At 40.2% G+C, this 20,099-nt stretch overlaps 1 protein-coding gene across 1 annotated transcript in view; it reads left to right on the plus strand.

The window, feature by feature from the left end:
• The first annotated feature begins 11,654 nt into the window (after positions 1 to 11,654).
• The window catches only part of FRZB (frizzled related protein), a 31,817-nt gene continuing 23,372 nt past the window's right edge, over positions 11,655 to 20,099 (plus strand). Inside the window, exons 1-2 of the mRNA XM_058712173.1 lie at positions 11,655 to 12,825; positions 20,048 to 20,092. Of these exons, the coding sequence (XP_058568156.1) occupies positions 12,348 to 12,825; positions 20,048 to 20,092 (523 nt within the window). The 5' untranslated portion in view covers positions 11,655 to 12,347. The remainder of the gene's footprint in view (positions 12,826 to 20,047; positions 20,093 to 20,099) is intronic.

The raw sequence follows: 20,099 nt of genomic DNA on the forward strand, positions 1-20,099 counted from the left end.
AATTAGGAATCCAGTTGGAAAATAAGTTACAGCAGAGAAACTAATGAATGTTATTACTAACACAGTTGATAGGGGAATGTGGCTTTAGGTGTATGGCTAACAGGGCTTGCTAATTTTTGACTCCAGGATTAATAAGAATTAAATACCCAGTCACAGGAATGCTGGACCCCCTCAGGCTTTCCCTCCAGTGGCTGAGCCCCCTGGGGCCACCTGGAGAAGAGTGGAAGAGCTTCCCAGGAGAAGGGAAAAGCCTGAAGCACCCTTTGCTCAAATTCATAGGTCAGGAGAATGGCTCCTCTGCTCAGGTTCCTCCCATGATTTTCCATCCTGGGGACACAAGTGGACATCTCCTCCTCTCTGACAAAATATCTTCTTGTTTCCCTACTAGCATTAAGTTTGTCCCCAGCCTCCTACCAACCTGTTCCTTTGCTCTTTCCTTTGCTCTCCTTCCCTTCCTGGGATGAAGGGGGTAGTTTCACACTGTATTGATCATGGTTAGCCAACAAACATTTTTTTCTGCATTTTACCCTCATAACTTAGTTCAATTATGTATCACAGTCTTGGAGATATAACATTAACAGTATACCCATTTAAGATGTGAAAATGGGAACATGTATTTTACCTATTTTGAGATCTATATATGAAATGACACAAATCGTAATGATCTATATTCAAGAAAGAAAAATTCTCTTTGTACCATTGGTTGAAAACATGGACTGTGTGAATGCTTAAGGAACATTACATTTGCTAAAACTATAGAATGAGTTTATTTATATACAGAACCTAGAAATTTGTTTTCCTAGTAGCAATAGCTAGATAGAAGCAATTGATTGGCTGTTTGGGTAATTTTTTCTTTTCTAAATCTGCTTGAATTCTGTTTGATGTAAAATAGTTTCTTGGTTGCCTTGGTTCCTTTGTTATAATCTAACTATGAATTGAATGTTACAATTTTACAGTTTTCTGTTTGATTCTTCTTAAATACTTCAGGGAAAACCATAGCCGGTTGTTGACCACATTCTTCAAAGAAAAACAAGTTCTAAGCCAAAATACATAGCAGATGTAAAGCGCTGCTAAGTTCCCCACCTAATCCTTCACTAGAAATGATATTTGTAACACTAGGCAGCACACTGAGTTATTGATGCAGTGCTGAGTGACAGAGAGTTCCTTGTGGCCTGTGCAAACCGGGCAATTAGGGTCTTACAGATACTTCTGTTAACATTTTTTTACATCTAGATGAGAAAATGCAATTTCCTGCAAAGAAAAACATGTCCATGGATGATGTGGGGAAAGAAAAAGAAATAGAAAATATGGACCTATAATTTGGTAAAATGAAGCATTAAATGTCACCTGCAGGACAAATAATGTACACACTTAGAGTATTATTATATGCAAAGTGACTAAATAAACACAAACACCAACATGAAAATATGTGTCAGTGAAATGTAAGCAGTTTTTCAAAAGCTGTTTGTATGCATTATCAAAAATGACAAATTGATCATTTTCTATCTGCCCAGTCTTTCTAAACCTCGCCTCCCAGGGCCTTTGTCTTCCACGTGAAGTGTAGGACCTGTCTGAAGAAAAGAATGAAATTTGTGGCTTGGTTTGCAAGGTGGAGTCATCTAAACTCTTGGAGGAGAAAGGTATTCTTTCAACAGTAACTTAATTTTTAAGAGAACAATTTCAGGACTTTACCAACTTCTACCCAAAACATTCTTTAGATCTCGTATAACTCTCTTGCCATAACATACTGTTGTAACTTAGTCTTCCCTCAGTTAAGATACAGGGCTGACCATTTATAGTTCTTTCCATTTTGTAGAGAAAAATTTTATCAGAATGCGAGTTTTATTACGGTCCTGACTTTGCTTTGTTTATTGTGCTATTTATTCCACCTAAAACTATCTGGAACTTAGAAGGCCAACAAGTGTTCAATAAATGAATGGATGAATTATCTCCTCCAGGATAGCAATATTCTTTAAGGTTTTTCCAGAGATTATATTCCATCACTTTCCCTCCCCCCCCCCCCCCGCCTCAAAAAAAAGAAACATTTCATGTTTCTTCTGAATCCTGTCCAGTTTGGTTCAACTGGGCACAGATTTTTAGACCTTAATAGCTATGTTGTCATTGTGTTAATCACCATCATCATTACTGCAATAAAAAAACATGAAAACATTTATATTGTTTATAACAGTATAAATGGATGTCAATGGACACTTGCCTCCAAGGCCCTCTTGAAGAACTATAAACTGTTTTCATTCAAAGCAGATTATATTATGCTCACAAGTTAAAAACACTTTAGTTTCGAATTTGGTGAGAAAGGAAATCTAAGAAAAGGGATGCTATTTTTTACTGTTGCAAAATATTTAAAAAATTCAAAATGTTTTTGTTTGGCAGTTACTAGTGAAAAGTCAAAATCTGAGCTTCCATCAGAAAAGGAGGTAGATTTACAGAAATTCTGTACTTAGGAAATACCTGGATGGCCTTAACTGATCTTCATGTGTGTTGTTGTTTTCGTAACTTTGCCAGGCTTTTATTTTTGGCAGGACCAAGAGATGGCTAATTTTTTGTCCCTATCTCCCTTTTCACCTCAGATGGAATAATTGAGTGATGTTAACTCTATGTAAGATCTTTCCCTGATTCTCTCTCTGGGAAACTTTCCCAAGTACCACGTTGCCTGTTATAGAACACGTACCTAGGGGGAAGGGAGTGGTTTCCCAGAAGACCTGTGTGCAAAATCCTATCAAATCCTAAACCTCATCAGGTCAAGCAAGGAATTGGAGAGGCTCTCACTTCTCTGTCACTTTAACAATGTACATGATCAGATTGATAGCAAATACTGAGAATCAAAATAACACATTACTTATTATTAACTATAGTTCTTAAATATTTTCTATATAGCCTTAGAATCTTATTTCTTATAAGGATATAAGTAAAAACAAGTTTTTATTTAGAGATAGAAGGTATAATTCTCTCCTAGAATTATTCCAGAGACTATCCTACATCATAATGTTATAATAAGTAGTGGGTATAACCAGATGCTTTTCCTTTGGGTTCAAAACATTATTTGCCATTGTGTTCAATTAATAACATATCAGTCATACACTCAGGGTGGGATTTGAAAATTATAATCTTCCTGTCTTGCCTTATTATTTCTGAGAGATTGCTCAAAGAAGACAGGCTTTACACAATGTTTCCTAAATAAAACCAATCTTGGTGTTAAGGTCTTCACTAATTATCATCAGAATGAACAGGATATCAAGAGAATCAGTAGAATAGAATTGAGAATCCAGAATGATCCTTTACATTTATGTTCACTTGATTTTTGATAGAGATGTCAAGACAATGAAATGGGGAAGGAATAATCTTTTCTGCAAATTGTGCTGAGACAACTAGATAGGCACATGCAAAAGAATGGAGTTGGACCTCTTCCTCACACTGCACAAAAACTAGCTCAAAATGGATCATAGCTCTAAGCACAACAGCAAAAACTATAAAATTTTTAGAAGAAAGCAGAAGATTAAACCTTTGTGATTTTGGGTTACTCAAAGCCTTCTTAGATATATATAACAATAGAAAGCACAAGGGGCAAAAGAAAAAAAATTGAACTTCATCAATATTGAAACTTTTGTGCTTCAAAGAGAACTGTTAAGCAAATGAAAAGACAAACCATAGAATGAGAAAAGATATTTGTAAATCATCTATCTGATAAGGGACTTGTGTCTAGACTATATAAAGAACTCCTACAACTCAAAACAAAACAAAACAAGCAAAATCATCAAGGACAAACAACCCAATTAAAAAATGCAAAGAATCTGAATTGAGATTTCCCCAGAGATGATATATAAATAGCAAATAAGCACTTGAAAAGATGCTTACTATGAATAGTCGTTAAGAAAATACACATCGAAATCACAATGACATGTCATTTCACACTCATGAGGATTGTGATAATAAAAAAGACAGACATTTATAGTAAGTGTTGACAAAGATGTGGGGAAATTGGAACCTTTTACATTGCTGGTAGGAATGCAAAATGGTATAGTGACTTAGAAAAGAGTTTGGCGGTTCCTCAAAAAGTTAAACATAAAGTTATTTATGATCCAGCAATTTAGTTCACTCCTGAGTATATACCCAATAGAAATGAAAACATAGATCCACACAAAAATGTGTACACAAATATTACAACAGCATTATTCATAATAGCTCAAAAGTGTAAAAAAAAAACAAAACAGATGCCCATCAGCTGATGGATATTTGGATTTTTTTCCCCCTTTTGGCTACAACATAGATGAACCTAAGAACATTATAGGAGGTGGAAGAAGCCAGTCCCAAAAAACTCATATTGCATGATTCCATTCCTATGGACGTGCATATATATGTCTAAAATAGGCAAATCTATAAATACAGAATGTAGATTAGTTGTTATCTAGGGCTGAAGGGATTAAGGGGAAATGAGAAGTGACTGCTAATGGGTATGGTTCCTTTTATGGATTCATGGTGTTACGTAACTCTGTGAATGAGCTAAGAACCACTGGATTGTAGGCTTTAAAAGAGTAAAGCTTTTATATTTTATATAAATTATATCTTAACACAACTGTTATTAAAAATAGATACCTGAGGAATGTCATGCAGTTTAGTAGGTAGAGTATTTATATGAAATAAAAGCATACCAAACCGCTCCTCGTGGGTGCTGCCTCTAGGGAAGGAGCAACTTCTCACGTAGAGCGATGCAGTGCTAAGTGGAAATGTTCAGGCTTTGCAGCCGGATTGTCTGAATCGGAATCCTGCTATGATCTCTGATGAAGTCGTAAGTTCTTGGGGAAATGATTCCCTCTGTGGCTCAGCTTCCTCATTCATAAAATGGGAGTAACAATGTTCCTGTGTTATAGAGCTGTTATGATGATTGAATGAGTTAGATGCTTTAATTGTGCCTGGCATATCGTGAATCATAACAGATGCTGTATAAGTGTTTGTTATTATGATATAGTCTACAAGATTCAAACCTCTGGTCTGATGAAATTCCAGCTTTTTCTGCTTCCAACTTAGTGAATAAATACATGAAAAAAGGAGCCCAAGTTTGAGTGAGGAAAAATAGATTTCCCAGGGACAAATTTCAGACAGATAATAACAAAACAAGATACAGAGGAAGAATAAAATAACATCTGCATTTGCCTCCTCATGATCCAGTTCTTTATGAAGGAAAAATGGAAAGGGTGAAAGAGTGTTAGAGGTAGAGTTATTAGCCAGTGATGGGAAGAGTAAAGTAGATGAGGGGCATCTTGAGGGTCAGGGCATCAATTAGAAAGGATCATGGGGGTGCGCCTGGGTGGCTCAGTCGATTGAGTGTCCGACTCTTGATTCTCACTCAGGTCATGATCTCATGGTACATGGGATTGAGCCCCGTGTCAGGCTCTGTGCTGACGGCATGGAGTCTGCTTGGTATTCTCTCTCTCCCTTTCTCTCTGCCCTTCCCCTGCTCATGCTCTCTCTCTCTCTCTCAAAATAAATAAATAAGCAATAAAAAAAAAAAAAAGAGGAAGGATCATGGGGGAAAGACTGAACAAGATGATTAATGTTCTTGGGTTAGCAAGGTCAGTGGGCCAGGATTCTCACATGGGGTAAATTAGTTGATTGGTGATATAGAGATAATAAGCGTAGTCTCAAGAAAGGTTTTGTTAATACTAGAAGGATCCATGTCAAGATTTAGGCCTTTTCCAATGGCTAAATTATTTTGAAATATCTCATTTTGACCCTAGAAATCTTTCAATAGCAATTTCTGATATTCTGATGGACATTTATCCTTCAAACCTGAAGAAACAATTTTAGACTTTAAAAAAATTCATTGGGTCTAGTAATTGATATATTTGCTAATTTGGCAGATTCATGTTCTCATTATTTATATATGCATGGAGGAGAGTGATTCATCTTCCAGGTTAAACATGAGGTATATGACTCACATTTAACAAATCTCAGATGACTGTGAACTGGCCAGGTTATTGCTTCTTACTGTTTTGCAGGATTTCAAATATTGTGGGGATTATTTTAAGGCCATTTTCTAACTTGGCCTTGATGGTCACAGTCAGTTGCTCAGTTATTCAGTCATAACTCAAGCCAAAAGCCCATGTTGGAATGACCTCTGTGCCACTTGACTTCCCTTCTATCACCATCAGAGGGGGAACTGAGGAGTAAATAAAGATTTTAAATATATACGATGAAAGACGTAGCAAAACATGCAGGTCTATTCTAGAGTAAGATGGTAAAAGGGTATTCTAGAAATCATCTGTAATTAAATCTTGTCAAAGGGAGATTTGAAAGAAATTCAGGTTCATCTGGGTTTCAACTGACATTAGACAGGGGAAGCACTATAGTCTGAGGTCCTCTTGGATGTGTCCCTTACCTCCCCTTCTGGACCCCAACTCCATTTGGGTTGTTTGGGAGGTTTGGATGATTTTAAGGGATTGTGAAAGCTGAATACCATTATGTTTAATTGTCATACATATTGTATACAGGCGTTGGTGTTTCCAAATGTAAGGAAAACACACTTCCAACAGAGAAGGATGGTGTAAATGGAAAGAATATTGAACTGAGCCCGTTAACTGCCATTAACTGACTTCATGGCTTTACCTAAGTTATTTTTCTGAGGGTTTTTTTTTTTTTTTTTTTTTTTTTCCCCAAAATAAGATAGGGAAACCTAGGAGGTTAGGGGAGGAGGAACAGGTGGGTAGGCTAAGTTGCTGAGGTTCATTCCATTACTAAGATACTATGGTTGCTTCTGGAACTTCTTTGAAGTGGATCTATTGTTCTTTTGTAGCAGTGGGGGTGGAGTGTTGCTATTTTCCTTTAGGAAAGTACATTAGGGTCCGAGAGTAGCTGATAGTATTGTCAACTCTCACTGGGGCTCTGAGGTTGACCTTTGAGTAACTAGTAGACAAATCTAGTCCTGTCTTCCTCCCTGGCCTCCCTTCAGAGTATAATTTAGATATTAGGCTGCTTTATTGAAATCATGTTTCTAAGTTCCTTGTAAGAAAAGATAGGCAGGAGATTAAAAAATGAAAGTTTTTGTTTTCAATATATGAAGTTTATTGTCAACTTGGTTTCCATAAAAATGAAAGCTTTATAGCATGCAAAGTTTACTAAGGCAAATCAAGGCTTCATATCTAGTTCAAAAGAGTGATTCTCAAAGTGTTGTCCCTGGACAGCAGTATCAGCATTACATGGGAACATATGAGAAATGCAAATTCTCAGGCCCTACCCCCAGAGGACCCACCATACCAGAAATTCTGGATGAGGCCCACACAATCTGTGTTTTCAGAACAGCTTGAATGAGGCCATGAAGCAGGAAGGTCTCCCCATTCGAAGCACAAGGATTTGCATTCTATTCCTGGGTGGCGGGCATAGTCAGTGTCTGATAAGCAGTGTGGACAGGGTTCAGGCAAGACCTAGGTCCACAGAAAGCCGTGGTCTTTCCCATTCCCAAATCCTTTCTGCTTAGGAAAAAGTGTGATTGTTGGAGTTGGGGAAGGAGCATGGATTCAAGTCCCATCTCTGACTGGCCCTTATCTAGCTGTGAAAACTTTGGGTAAGTCCTTCTTTCCTCTGAGCCTCAGTTTCTTCATCTTTGGAATTAATACCTCTTGTAAGTATCGTATGGTTTATATGCCTCACAGGTAGTAGGCAGTCAATAAACATTAGTTCTCTTGCTCCCTGGGTACCTAGGGCTGATCCCCAGTTGGTACAGAATGGGACTGGCCTCAGTCATTCTGACTGATGGATGCCCATGCTGTACTAGTTGTTAATTATTGCACACATCAGCCCTGCTTGAAGAAACGTAAGCACGTTTTTTTGGGTGCCTGGGTGGCTGAGTCAGTTGAGTGGTTGACTCTTGATTTCAGCTCAGGTCATGATCCCAGGGTTGTGGGATTGAGCCCACGTTGAGCGTGGAGCCTGCTTAAGATTCTCTCTGTCTGTCTCTCCCTCTTCCCCTCTCCCCTGCTTGTGTGTGATGTCAAAAACACAAAACAAAACAAAACAATGTAACCACATTTTCTTAAAGGACAGATGTAGATTGTCTTACAAGCACAAACCTGGGGTAAGTTTAAAGTGTATTTACCAGATGAAAAAGCATATTAATACTTAAATTGTTGACAAAATACATCACAAATTCTTTTTTTTTTTTTTTTGAAATTGGTCAGATTTAAATTTTGGAAAGAAGGCTATTTCACAGTGAAAGATCTTTTATTTCTTTTTTTTCCCTGTCCATATTTATTTTTATTTAAAACAATTTTAATGCCAGTATAGTTAACATACAATGTTATATCAGTTTCAGGTGTACAATATAATGATTCAACAATTCTATACAGGAAGATCTTTCCTTGAAATCACCACTGGAACCCTTGTCAGGAAGTTAGACGAAATGCCAATGCCATCATGCATTCTAAGAAGACTGGCCATGCCTAGGTCTGGGGGTACTTCCAAGCAGCTGTTGAGCCCAGAATTGTCTCACAGTCCCAAATAGGTGCTGGAGATGGGTGCTATGCTGCCTCTCAGAGAGTCACGTGCCACATGGTTACTCTGAACTGCCCTCACCCCCTTAAAAGTCCTGAGATGTGTGTTGGGGAGCCTTTCAAGGTCCTGAAATCTAGAGTTCGTAAGATATTTTTCAGTAGGCTATTGGCACACTAATAGTTTGCATTTGCCACCTTCATAACTTTCTCAAACATAAAACCCACTGTAAAAATCTGTGATTTTCATCCTTAGTTCTAGAGAGTGAGTTTTAAAAGATCCCTGTTGCTCTGCCCATCAAAATTTCCTTTAAAAGCTTCAATTCTACAGCCACTTATGTGTTCCCTGCAGATTATTTACCTTAATGCCTTTTCAACAGATGTGGAGAGATATCTAAAACAGGCGGCTATCACACAGCCCTGGTGCACTTTTACATTAGGATCTGGGTCCTAATGGATCAGGGTCAGTTCAATGCTTGTTAAATAAAACCTTAAAATAACATAAGAGAAACATAACGTAAGAGAAACAAATTACCTATGACCCATTTCCTCTGAGGAATCAGGTTTCAACCTTCCCTTAATTTTCTGTAAATGTGGGCCTTTTGGAAGGCACTCACTTTTAGGGGCATGGCTCATCTACTACTGGAGACTGTATTCCTTATCTAATTTGTGTTTCCTTCATGATCACATAGCTTGGTTTTCAGACTTCACTCTATTTATTCAAACTGTATTTTATTTCTCTTTTCTTAATTTTTTTTTACATTTTGTTTATTTTTGAGAGATAGACAGAGACAGAGCATGGGTGGGGAGGGGCAGGGAGAGGGAGACACAGAATCTGAAGCAGGCTCCAGGCTCTGAACTGTCAGCAGAGAGCCCAACGTGGGGCTCAGACTCACGAACCCGTGAGATCATGACCTAAGCCAAAGTTGGACGCTTAACCAACTGAGCCACCCAGGCGCCCCTGTATTTTATTTCTCTTTAAGGCATTTATTTATTATATGTTTTTAGCATTTATGTTTTAATATTTAAAATATTGCATCCCAAATTCCATCAGCTCACATTTCTCAAATGCTTATTTCAAAAGACATAGAGGATGAATTCTCTCCTTGAAGAAAATCATACATACTATTTAGGAAGGCAGGGCACACCCAGATGAAATAACAAAAGAAAAATATTTTAAAGCAATAAATTGACAGGTGCTAAAGAATAATTTGCACAAATGAACAAAGTTCAAGAGGAACTAACTAGAAAAATGAACAAAACCAGGCAGTGTATTCAAAAAGACATGTGGGAGACAGTGAAATTTATTTTGGGTGTTGATAAAGACAAGTTTGGATTAGAGACTAAAATTGTGAGGGGACATGTTAGACAAAGTGGATAATTAACTTCTGTGAAGGGGAAGGAAAGTAAGCTTTTATTTCAGACAGTTGTGGAACCATAAAAACAATTAGCTTGTTTCCTCTTATACTGAAAGACTTATGGCAAACAGGGAAACACATATAGCAAACAATTTGTTGCATCTATGGTTCACTTCCTTCTTCTAATTTATTGAAAATTCCACCTACATTTCAAAATATGGATTCCCCCAAATGTTCTAATATTGACTGTTTCAAATTTGTTTTTTCCCCCCAAATTTTACTTGCTATATCATCTTTCATCTAATTCATTTATACAATTTTGGCTTTGTTTTCTTACATTACATGAAATAATTGTAGACCAGGCAAAGTTTGTACTAAATGACTCCCTATCTACCATCTGTTGTGTTTTCTCCTAAGTGGAACAAACTTGCTTCTGAAGAAATTTACTATAGTCACAAACTGCTCTTTATGGTCATTTTAGAGATAAAATTTCATAAACTCAAGTGAGCACTGATGTTTTGTAAGTGCCATCAGGTCAATGATGGGGAATGGACACCCACAACTCCCTGTGTGCTCTAAAGCGGGGGCATCATTTTTCTGCTTCTTGTTGACTCTGAGAAATGGCTGGATTAAAGCAGTGAAATATTTCAATGATGCAGGGCAAAGGTGACTTCCTGTTTTGTTTTAAGGTTTCTTTCTCTTCTCAACGAAAGCTGTGTTTTCTGACATTCTACAATCCTTTTGCTGGGTTAAAGGGCAGGGTGCAGGGCCTCAATAGGTCATTCCATTTACAATATGCCCTGAGAAGGCAGAGGAGGAGAGGAAGGAAAAGATGTGGCTCATTAGTGACAGAGAAGACCAGGAGGGGATCTGGTTTCTATTTTCTTCTCTAGATTGAGCTAATTTGGATGGGAAGGGTTTTATTGTTATCATCATCATGATTATTATTACCTGTGTGGTGTAATTTTCCTACACATTTCTTTCAAGTGTTAGGTGAAATCCTTGGTGACAAGAGTTGAATAATAAATGCCATTTTATTTTAGTGAGTAAAATCAGAAAACAAAACAAAACAAAAACCAGATACTTCAAAGCAGGTAGTTTTTCACTCTTCACCTTAAGAAGCAAAACTCCAAAGTTCTAATTCTGCAGGGCAAAGAAAAAAATGCTTTTTTAAAAACCTGTTTCTTGCTTCTGGTGGCCTACTTGTATTACGTACAGATTTCTTTCCTTTTTATGAAAGGCTGCCCCCCCCCTCCCCCGCCCACCACTTTGTTATTCATAATGCAGACTTCTGTAGTCCTGAACTCTGGGTTGATAAACCTTCACCACTGCATGCAGGGGGCTGTGTTTTCTGTGACTTGGACATTTAAAGTGACACTGCTGAAGTCCTTCCTCCTGAAGTCTGACTTTGCGCAGAGCTGGTGATGCGCAGAGGTAAAGCGGTAGTTTGCCTGAAGAGCTATCTCCAGGGAGTGAGGGTGCTTGGGTGGGCTCCCAAGTGGGGAACTTGGTACTCCTCCGTCAGGGATTGGGGTGGACTTTCAGCGAGGGTCTGGGGGCTTTTCTTTGGAGCCAGCGTGGAGATGGGAAAGAGGTGCACGTCTCAAGTCAGCGCTGTGTTGCGTTACGGCATCCTGGCTGCTTCTCGAGGCTTCCCTCCCCTCTGCCTCCAACCGGCAGACCTTGTCTTTCCCCCCACCCCCACCCCCGCTCCCATCCCAGGAAGAGGAGCTGGCATTGGAGGGCTGGGACTGCACCGAGGGGTTGGCGGTGGGGGGTGGGGGCGGGGCTGCCTCTCTGGCCCGGAGGTGGGAAAGTGGAGCGCAGCGGGTCCGAGGCACAGACCTCTCGCGCAGAGGCTCCTCCGGCTGGTCCTTCCTGCCTGCGGCGGTCGCTGCTGCAGCAGCGTCAACTCCCACCAAGACCTGGATCTTTTTGCTCAGCCTACAAGAACTGAAACTCTTACAGCACCCTCCTCCCCCATTAGGAGTCTTTTCCCTCTGGTTTCCCCTCCCCCGCCCCAGCCCCTCCTTCCCCCGTTGGAGAATTTCATGCTTCTGTTAGCACCTTTTCATAATCCAGGGGACGTGACAGTCCAGAGCTCCAACTGCCTCAGCTGAATTCTACTTTTGATTTTATTTCTCCCTCGCTTCCTCTTGTTTTCCTCTAATCTGATTCATCTGCGAATCTGACGCTTCTGCCAGAGGGAGCGAGGAATAAATAGATGCTGCTGCCCCAGAAGGCTTAGACGTCGGGAAAGAACAGCCAGAGAAGCAGGGGCGGCGGCGGCCGGGGGGCGGCGGCGGCCGGAGGCCGGCGGAGCTCGTGGGACCCCATTGGGGGAATTTGATCCAAGGAAAGAAACTGAGATCGTCGGGGGAGGAGAAGCTCCCAGATCATTGTGTCCACTTCCAGGGGGGAAGAGGGGACCGCGAAGCGGGCCTGTCGGCGTCCTCGGCACTGCTGAACCCTGCCCCGTCCTGCAGGGATCATGGTCTGCGGCGGTCCAGGAGGGATGCTGCTGCTGCGGGCCGGGCTGCTCGCCCTGGCTGCGCTCTGTCTGCTCTGGGTGCCCGGAGCACGAGCTGCAGCCTGCGAGCCCGTGCGCATCCCCCTGTGCAAGTCCCTGCCCTGGAACATGACCAAGATGCCCAACCACCTGCACCACAGCACCCAGGCTAACGCCATCCTGGCCATTGAGCAGTTCGAAGGTCTGCTAGGCACCCAGTGCAGCCCGGATCTGCTCTTCTTCCTCTGTGCCATGTATGCGCCCATCTGCACCATTGACTTCCAGCACGAGCCCATCAAGCCCTGCAAGTCTGTGTGCGAGCGGGCCCGGCAGGGCTGCGAGCCCATCCTCATCAAGTACCGCCACTCGTGGCCCGAGAGTCTGGCCTGCGAGGAGCTGCCTGTTTATGACCGTGGCGTGTGCATCTCTCCCGAGGCCATCGTTACCGCGGACGGAGCGGGTGAGTCCGGCTCTGGCCCAGCCTCCGTCCCGACCTTTAGCTACCCCACTTCTCGGAGTTTTTGTTACTCGCCTTTTACTCTCTAATTCTGCCTTTTTTTTTTTTTTCCCCCCCCTTGGGGTCGCTTCTCTTCATCACTCCTCTCTGGAGCACCACTTCTTTCTTCTCTCTTCCAGACTGATGCACTCCATTCCGATAGGCTATCTGTCTTTCTAAAACTTGCAGTTCATTCCACTCCCCGTCACACTCGTGCTCAACAGTGACCCTGCGCTTTCCATGCTTTACATGTCTAAGTAACCACATCTTGCATAGTGATGCTCTTTTTTTACTTTCTTAATTTGTTTACAGTCACTGAACTTTCTTGCCGGATTCTCTTGCATTCTCAATCACGCATTTTCCCTATTTTTCCTGTTGTAGCTGCTTGTCAAGATTGTATGGTGAAAACAGAAAAACTGAAGCACCATTTTCTTCTAATCATTAAAAATGCCTAGATAATTTCAGTACTCTTACTCCAACCCACAGATGTTAGTGATATGTGTTTGCTCAAAGTCCAATTTGAGCAATTACCTTCACCTTAAATTTCTTCGTCCTTTCAATGAGATAAATTGTTCTTCCATTCCAGACTGAAACAGCTGTGAAACATTGCTATGCACTGCTAATTAGCTTCTGTGACTTGCTCCCAGCCACAGAGCTGGCGAAGTGAATTGCTGGGCTCTTTTCACATTCCCACATGCCTTCAAGTCCTTTTGTAAATGACATATGGATGAAAGGAGTTATATTTAAGGTGTGCTATCATCATATGCTCACGTAATGTTACTTTTAATCTCACCCCTTGCCCTACTGTTTGTTATGCCCTGCAAATATGCCTTTAATACCATATTTCATGCCCTTTGTGCTGTGTGTGCACCAACCACACATTCATTTTCATCTTTCCCTACTGTAAAGCTTGACTGTAGTTCTGCATTTAATGGAATCAACCACAAGTTGTTTTCTCACTAGTATTTGGTCTAATTAGGACAGTCATAACTCTGAAGACCCCAGCTAAACCTGGTTCATTATGGTTCATTTAATTCTCACTTAATAGCACTCCTACCAATTACCCCTCAACTCAAATTTCACCCTTCATAGAATTTCATATTTGTTATGGTCTGTTCTCTTTCATACCTTCCCCAGATGAACTCTGTTATTAAATGTGCTGACTCGATTGCCTCCTCTGTTCATTTCCTGGGCGTCAAATTTTTCCTCCTGCCACTTGACCTGCTCAGCCTAAGCTCATGCCCATAGTCCATCTCTAGGTAACAGTTCTTGGCTGTCAGAGAATTGATTTGGAAAAATTGTTTTCTGTGCACATTGACATGCTTACCATAAAATGAGTGGAGAGGCAGAGAGTACAAATAGCTGTAAAACCAAAACTGAACAGAAAGATTCCAGAAGCTTTTCCATGGTCCCCTCACTTAATCACTCTTTGAATACACCTATTAAGTCGTCTTGGTTTTAATCAAGAACGAATAACTGGCTGTATAATGTAAGCAGAAAGAAATGTATTTCTTCTTAATCTTTGGGCTCAAAGAACACTATTGAGTCACAGTCCGTGCAGCTTCTGGAAGAGCTTGGTCAGTTGCTGCCCTGGTTTGCCAGACACTTAGAATCTGTTAAATACTGGTGCTTTGCTCAGGCCAATGACCTGGAATGAGGTGGCTATGGTTCACTCTGAAATGCTTTCCTCCCGTTAAAGGAAAAGACTTGCTCTGAAACCTCTCTTTGAGATGGACCTCAAATGAGAGAGGTTTGGCAAGATGAACAGCTTTCAAATGCTGTGGTCAATATGGATGGGAAGCAGCTTCCTTAAGTGTCCCTGAATTACCTATCGTTGGGGACCAAATGCAGAACAACTGCCTCATTGAAGCTCTCAAATAGGACATGCATGGAAACAATTTGTCACTAAGTGGGACATGATTTCTGAGCTGCTTTCAAAGGCCATAATAGCTGCTTTGTTGACAGCATCCTTGCTGGAAAAATAGGTAGGGGTAGGCGGCAGTAGGAACCATATTTTTGTGATGGTCTCCCTTTTCCCTCCCTTTACCACAACCTTCAGTGTGAGTCCTTGGCCCTGGCGGCAGGTGGGAGCTTAAGGGGAGGTGGGGATGGGGAATGGAGAGGTGGATTCTAACCCGAAGGGTCCCCTGGCTTCCAAGGCCAGCTTGCTGAGAATTTCATTCCCTATCCTGGGTCAAACTGTTGGACACCTGGAATTACTTAGTAACTACCATATGTGGCCAGTTTAATTTACGATGCAATATACTGCTTGGTTCAGTGGGATAGGATAGTCCGTGAAGCAGCTTTTTTTTCTTCCTCTAGGTATAAACAGAATCACTTATGTTTTATGACTAGAATCCAGCCGAATACAAAAATGAGGTCTCCCTGAATAAAAGAGGCCACCCTTCACATTCCTTCAATGCCAAGAGGATTTGCAAGTCCTACCATTTTCACATGGGTCTCTTCCCTCCTGGCACAGTAGGATTCCACAAGCAAGTTTAGGCCCATTTACGTGTTGAAATGGGGCAGTGCTTCAAACTACTTTTTGCTTTCGAAATACTAGGGGCCAGCATATGTTAAAAAAAAAAAAAAAGAAAAGAAAAAGATCCTATCCTGACCCTTACCAACAAATTCACATTAAATGTATTCTTTTTCCACATTGTATATTTACTATGGAGTTGTGGCTTCATGCACAACTGCTTTATCGGAGGATTCATTTCTGCCAGTTAAGACCTCTAGTCTTGTCTTCAGTATTGTATGGCGAGTAAAGAGTGTGGGTAGGAGCCCGGCAGGCCAGGTGTTGAATCTGGACTCTGCTTCCTATCAAGTGTTATTGCAGGGAAATTATATAACCTCTCTGGTTTAAAGTTTTGTGATCTGTATCATGGCAACAGCACTGCCTACATCCCACAGGCATGGTGAAGATGAAGTTAAAGATCATGGTACCTGGGACATCGTCCCTAACAGATGGGTGCTGCTGCTATTGCTTTTCGCCATGGGTATCATTGTGGTATCAAAATGTTTTCTTTTTTGAAACGGTAGGCTGGTCAATGCAGGTACAGCCTAGAATTTTTATCACTTCAGCTCTGGAAAACAAGCTCCACACGGGGACCCACCTGGACAAGCAGATCTTACTTCTGAACACACAAGCTTAATATTTCATTTTACACAAATTAACCTGGACCTCGGGATCAAGAACAAATCCCTTTGGGAGCAACAGGAAGAGAGAATGAGTCTGATGGATGTCTGTTAATTATAAATAGTTGATCTTGGATGTGTAGAGATCAAGAATTTAAGAAAACTTATGTATGATATTTCCCAGCTATTTATTCAGTACCCATGGTTCACCATGCCAAGGGTTTTATAATCAATCCTCAGTCATTGCTGGTTTCTGCGGTAGTGTTAGCTCGTCACCTCAGTTCTGGCTCAACACATTTCGCCAGGCCCTCTCTTGCTGCCTGGACCATGCCAGCTTTCACATGCATGTACTGCTGTTTAGTCATATCTCTGCTCTCTGAGAAACAGGCAGCCTTTTCTTCAGCCCTGCTCTACAAATATTTGAGGGGCCAAATACCGAGAAGGAAAAATTATTTAGTGTGATAGGAGGAAAATGGAATGGAAAGAAGAAATGGAAATTTTAGATTAAGACTGGAGAGAACACAGTTTTAAAGATTTTTAAAAATTTTTTTATTTAGAGAGAGACAGCATGAGCAGGGAAGGGGCAGAGAGAGAAAGAGAGAAAGAGTCCCAGGCAGGCTCCATGCTGCCAGCTGCGGAGCCTGACATGGGGCTTGAACTCACAAACTGTGAGATTGTGACCTGAGATGAAACCAAGATTCAGACGCTTAACCGCCTGAGCCACCCAGGCACCCCTAAAGATGCTTCATTACATAAAATACTGAAAGGCATTCTGGGTGGGGTAGGGAAGAGACTATCTCAGAGAGTTACGGTATTTCATCACAGCTGACCTAATTATCTGTGGTAATAAAATCTTATGTAGCCCCCAAATCTTAATGATTCATTTTTTAAAATTTCATTCCTACCAGACTTCCAAATAGTTGTTGCTATAAATAGTAAAACTGACTTAAGTTCTATTTGGCCTTTCTCTCTCTGCTAGGTGTATAGAAAGAAGAGACATACAGTTTTGAATAATTAAGAATTGGTTATATTTCTGCAATTGCACAGTTTTAGAGCTCTAGACCCTTAGTTGGTATTCCACCTTTGCCATTAATGTTACACCTTGAGCAAGTCATTCAAGATGGACATTGTGAATAGAGAAGAATAAGAGAACTATTCATGTGAAGTGATCGATGAATGGCAAAGCACAATGTAAGTGTTTAATAACAATGTGATCGAGGAAAGGATATGTCCTCTCATGGATTGTTAGCAACCAGAATAAGAACTAATAACACTAGCATGTTTCATCTGCTGTTTTAAGTGTGTTATGCATTTCAATTTACTGTAATAACTACCTGGTGGGTACTATTATTCCCATTTTGAAGAAAAGGAAGCTGAGGCATATAAGTGACTTGTGCAAGGTCATAAAGCTATTGAGAGAAGATTCAAACCAGAAATCATTCTCCAATACACTTGCTGTCTTAAGAAAGAGGTGATTCATAACTTTTGAGAGAATCTGTGTCTTTTGACTGTCAGATTGCAGTTAATGGATCAAGTTTTGTCCATTGTATTTCGAAAGCTCACTTATATATAGCTTAAGAGAATAAAAGACAGCTCTGGACAGGGATTCCAAAAGATAAGAGATAACTACTTCACTACACTTTTGAGATAAGAGTACATTCCAGATTCTCACATCTAATCCCGAGCCCTTCAATTTCATCATGCCACAAAGTGAACTCCTCCTTTCCTTCTCCTCATTTGCCTATTCTTTTTGAGTATTTTTTTTATATGGTTACGAGGCACCAGCATACCCATGCTCCAGGCCTGGGAGTCATCCTTGATTCTACCCTATTCTTTACCGCCCCCCGCCCCCCCCCCCCCACATTTAATGGGTATTAAGTGTTATGGATCTACTCTGAATCCAGTTTCCTTCCCTCCTTCTCTGATGCTGCTCTCTTCGTTTGGGTCTCCACATGTGTCACATGAATTATGGCCATGGGGTAATAATCGGCTTGCTTACTTCCAGTATTGTCCCTCCATATTCCAACAGGGTGATCTTTCTGAAATGTCAATCTGTTGCTTAAAATCCTTTGGTGTCTGTCTCTAGCCTTTGTGACTTCATCCCTTCCTACCTCTCTAGCTTCATTTCTCTCTGCTCACAACTTTCTCTATTTTAGCCACACTGGAAGACTTGCAGGTCCCTTGGTGAGTACTGCAATTTCTTTCCATATTTCTTACACACGTGATTTTCTATGTGGAACGCACCCCCCACCCAACCCTCCCCAGCTCCTTTAGGACTCTTCTTCTGGAAACTTCTATGACCCCTACTAGAAATTCTTGGGGGCATACAACCTAATAATGCCTGCTATTTTAACTTAGGATGATATTGTTGGAATTCCTAAGTTTAACTTTATGAAAACATTTTTTTTGGATTATTTATGACCAGATAACTTTTTTCTCTTATAATTCTACCAATTGACTTCTAAGCACTTTTAAAAATGAAGAAACATTTTTCTGTAAGAATGAGAGTAGTAAAACCACTTTCCTAGATTCAACTATATCAAAGGGTTGTTTTTTTTCCAAGAGATTTTTTTCATTTTTATTTCAACATTTCGACACTAAACAATTATTTTACATGTGGTTTAATATAATTTCTTCATTTACAGAAAGATCATTTTGGTATAGGTCATATATGTATTATGATTATTGGAATTATTCAGAAATAAAACCATTGATTGGCATGTTACTTTAACACTTGGATACATTTATCATGAGTAAAGTCTTTGCATAGAATAAGTCATTAAATTAATAGTATATGACTAAGTCAAACCTAATGTTTTAGAATCAAGTATTTGTTGCCTGCCTATTTGATGGTTACTGTCTTTCCTTGTACAGAGCTTTTTAAATACCAGATGATGATTACTAAGCCTGAGAATGTAATTGATTAATAGTAATTTTGAGTACTATTGTCCTAACATGGTATTAACCACTCCTTTTAAAATTTATTCATGATATATCCTATGAAGAAAAAGGACAGAAGAAGAATGTTATTTTCTGTTAGGATAAACAGATATTGAAGTTATTTAACATAACATATTAATACAAATCTAAAACTTATATAAAAGTACTGAGTTGAAGTAGCAATAAGAATGGATAGCTAAGTTCAGCAAGTCTCACAGGGTGTTTTGCTGAGGCACTCTTATTCACTAGAGGCAGCTTTTTTATTCTTTTTCCTTTTTTAAAAATATTTATTTATTTTTGAGAGGTGGGTTGGGAGGGACAGAGAGAGACAGAGAGAGAATCCCAAGCAGGCTCTGCACTGTCAGTGCAAAGCCTGACACAGGGCTCAAACTCACAAACTGAGATCATGACCTGAGCCTAAATCAAGAGTCAGGCCTTAACTGACTGAGCCACCCTGGCTCCCCTAGAGGCTGCTTTCCTAACTAGAACACCGAAGAACTTTATATAATTACTATTTATCATTCATCGTTACCATTTTCTTGGATTATGGGATCATGAAAAGAGTCCTTGACAATTTCCAATTATTACCACATCTATTAATTGCACTGGTCCCTGCATGGTATGCTTTCTTTCTGCTGAACAACTGTTTACAGGTAACAAAGGGCATGAGAATGTTTTCTGAATGTTTTCTTCAGGCACCAAGAATTTAAATATACGCTAGTAATGTGTGATACATCTATTTGTTGAAGAGATGTGTTGGCTTCTTTTAGTCATCAAGACCCAAGTGTTGGGTGAATGCCTAATATGTGCATGGACTTCATGGTGTCAGAAATTGCGTGAGACTCAAAAACTTACTAAATCCTGAAATTTTATGCACAATTGAGGAGAACTCAAAAGAGCATATCCTCTTTCAGTCACACAAAATAGATCTTGTCCTTATTTGACCTATAAGTAATAGCGTGCCAAGCTCATGGCACTAATAAGAATCCACTTCCTTGAGACATGACTGAATTAGATTTAATTAAATTGATGACTGAATTAGATTTTTATATGGGAATTCTCAAAATAATAATGAGTAAATTATGATTCTTTATTTTATCACTTTCAGATTTTCCTATGGATTCTAGTAATGGAAACTGTAGAGGGGCCAGTGGTGAGTA

Source organism: Neofelis nebulosa, chromosome 2 (assembly GCF_028018385.1).
Source record: "Neofelis nebulosa isolate mNeoNeb1 chromosome 2, mNeoNeb1.pri, whole genome shotgun sequence".
NCBI classification, from domain to species: Eukaryota; Metazoa; Chordata; class Mammalia; order Carnivora; family Felidae; genus Neofelis; species Neofelis nebulosa.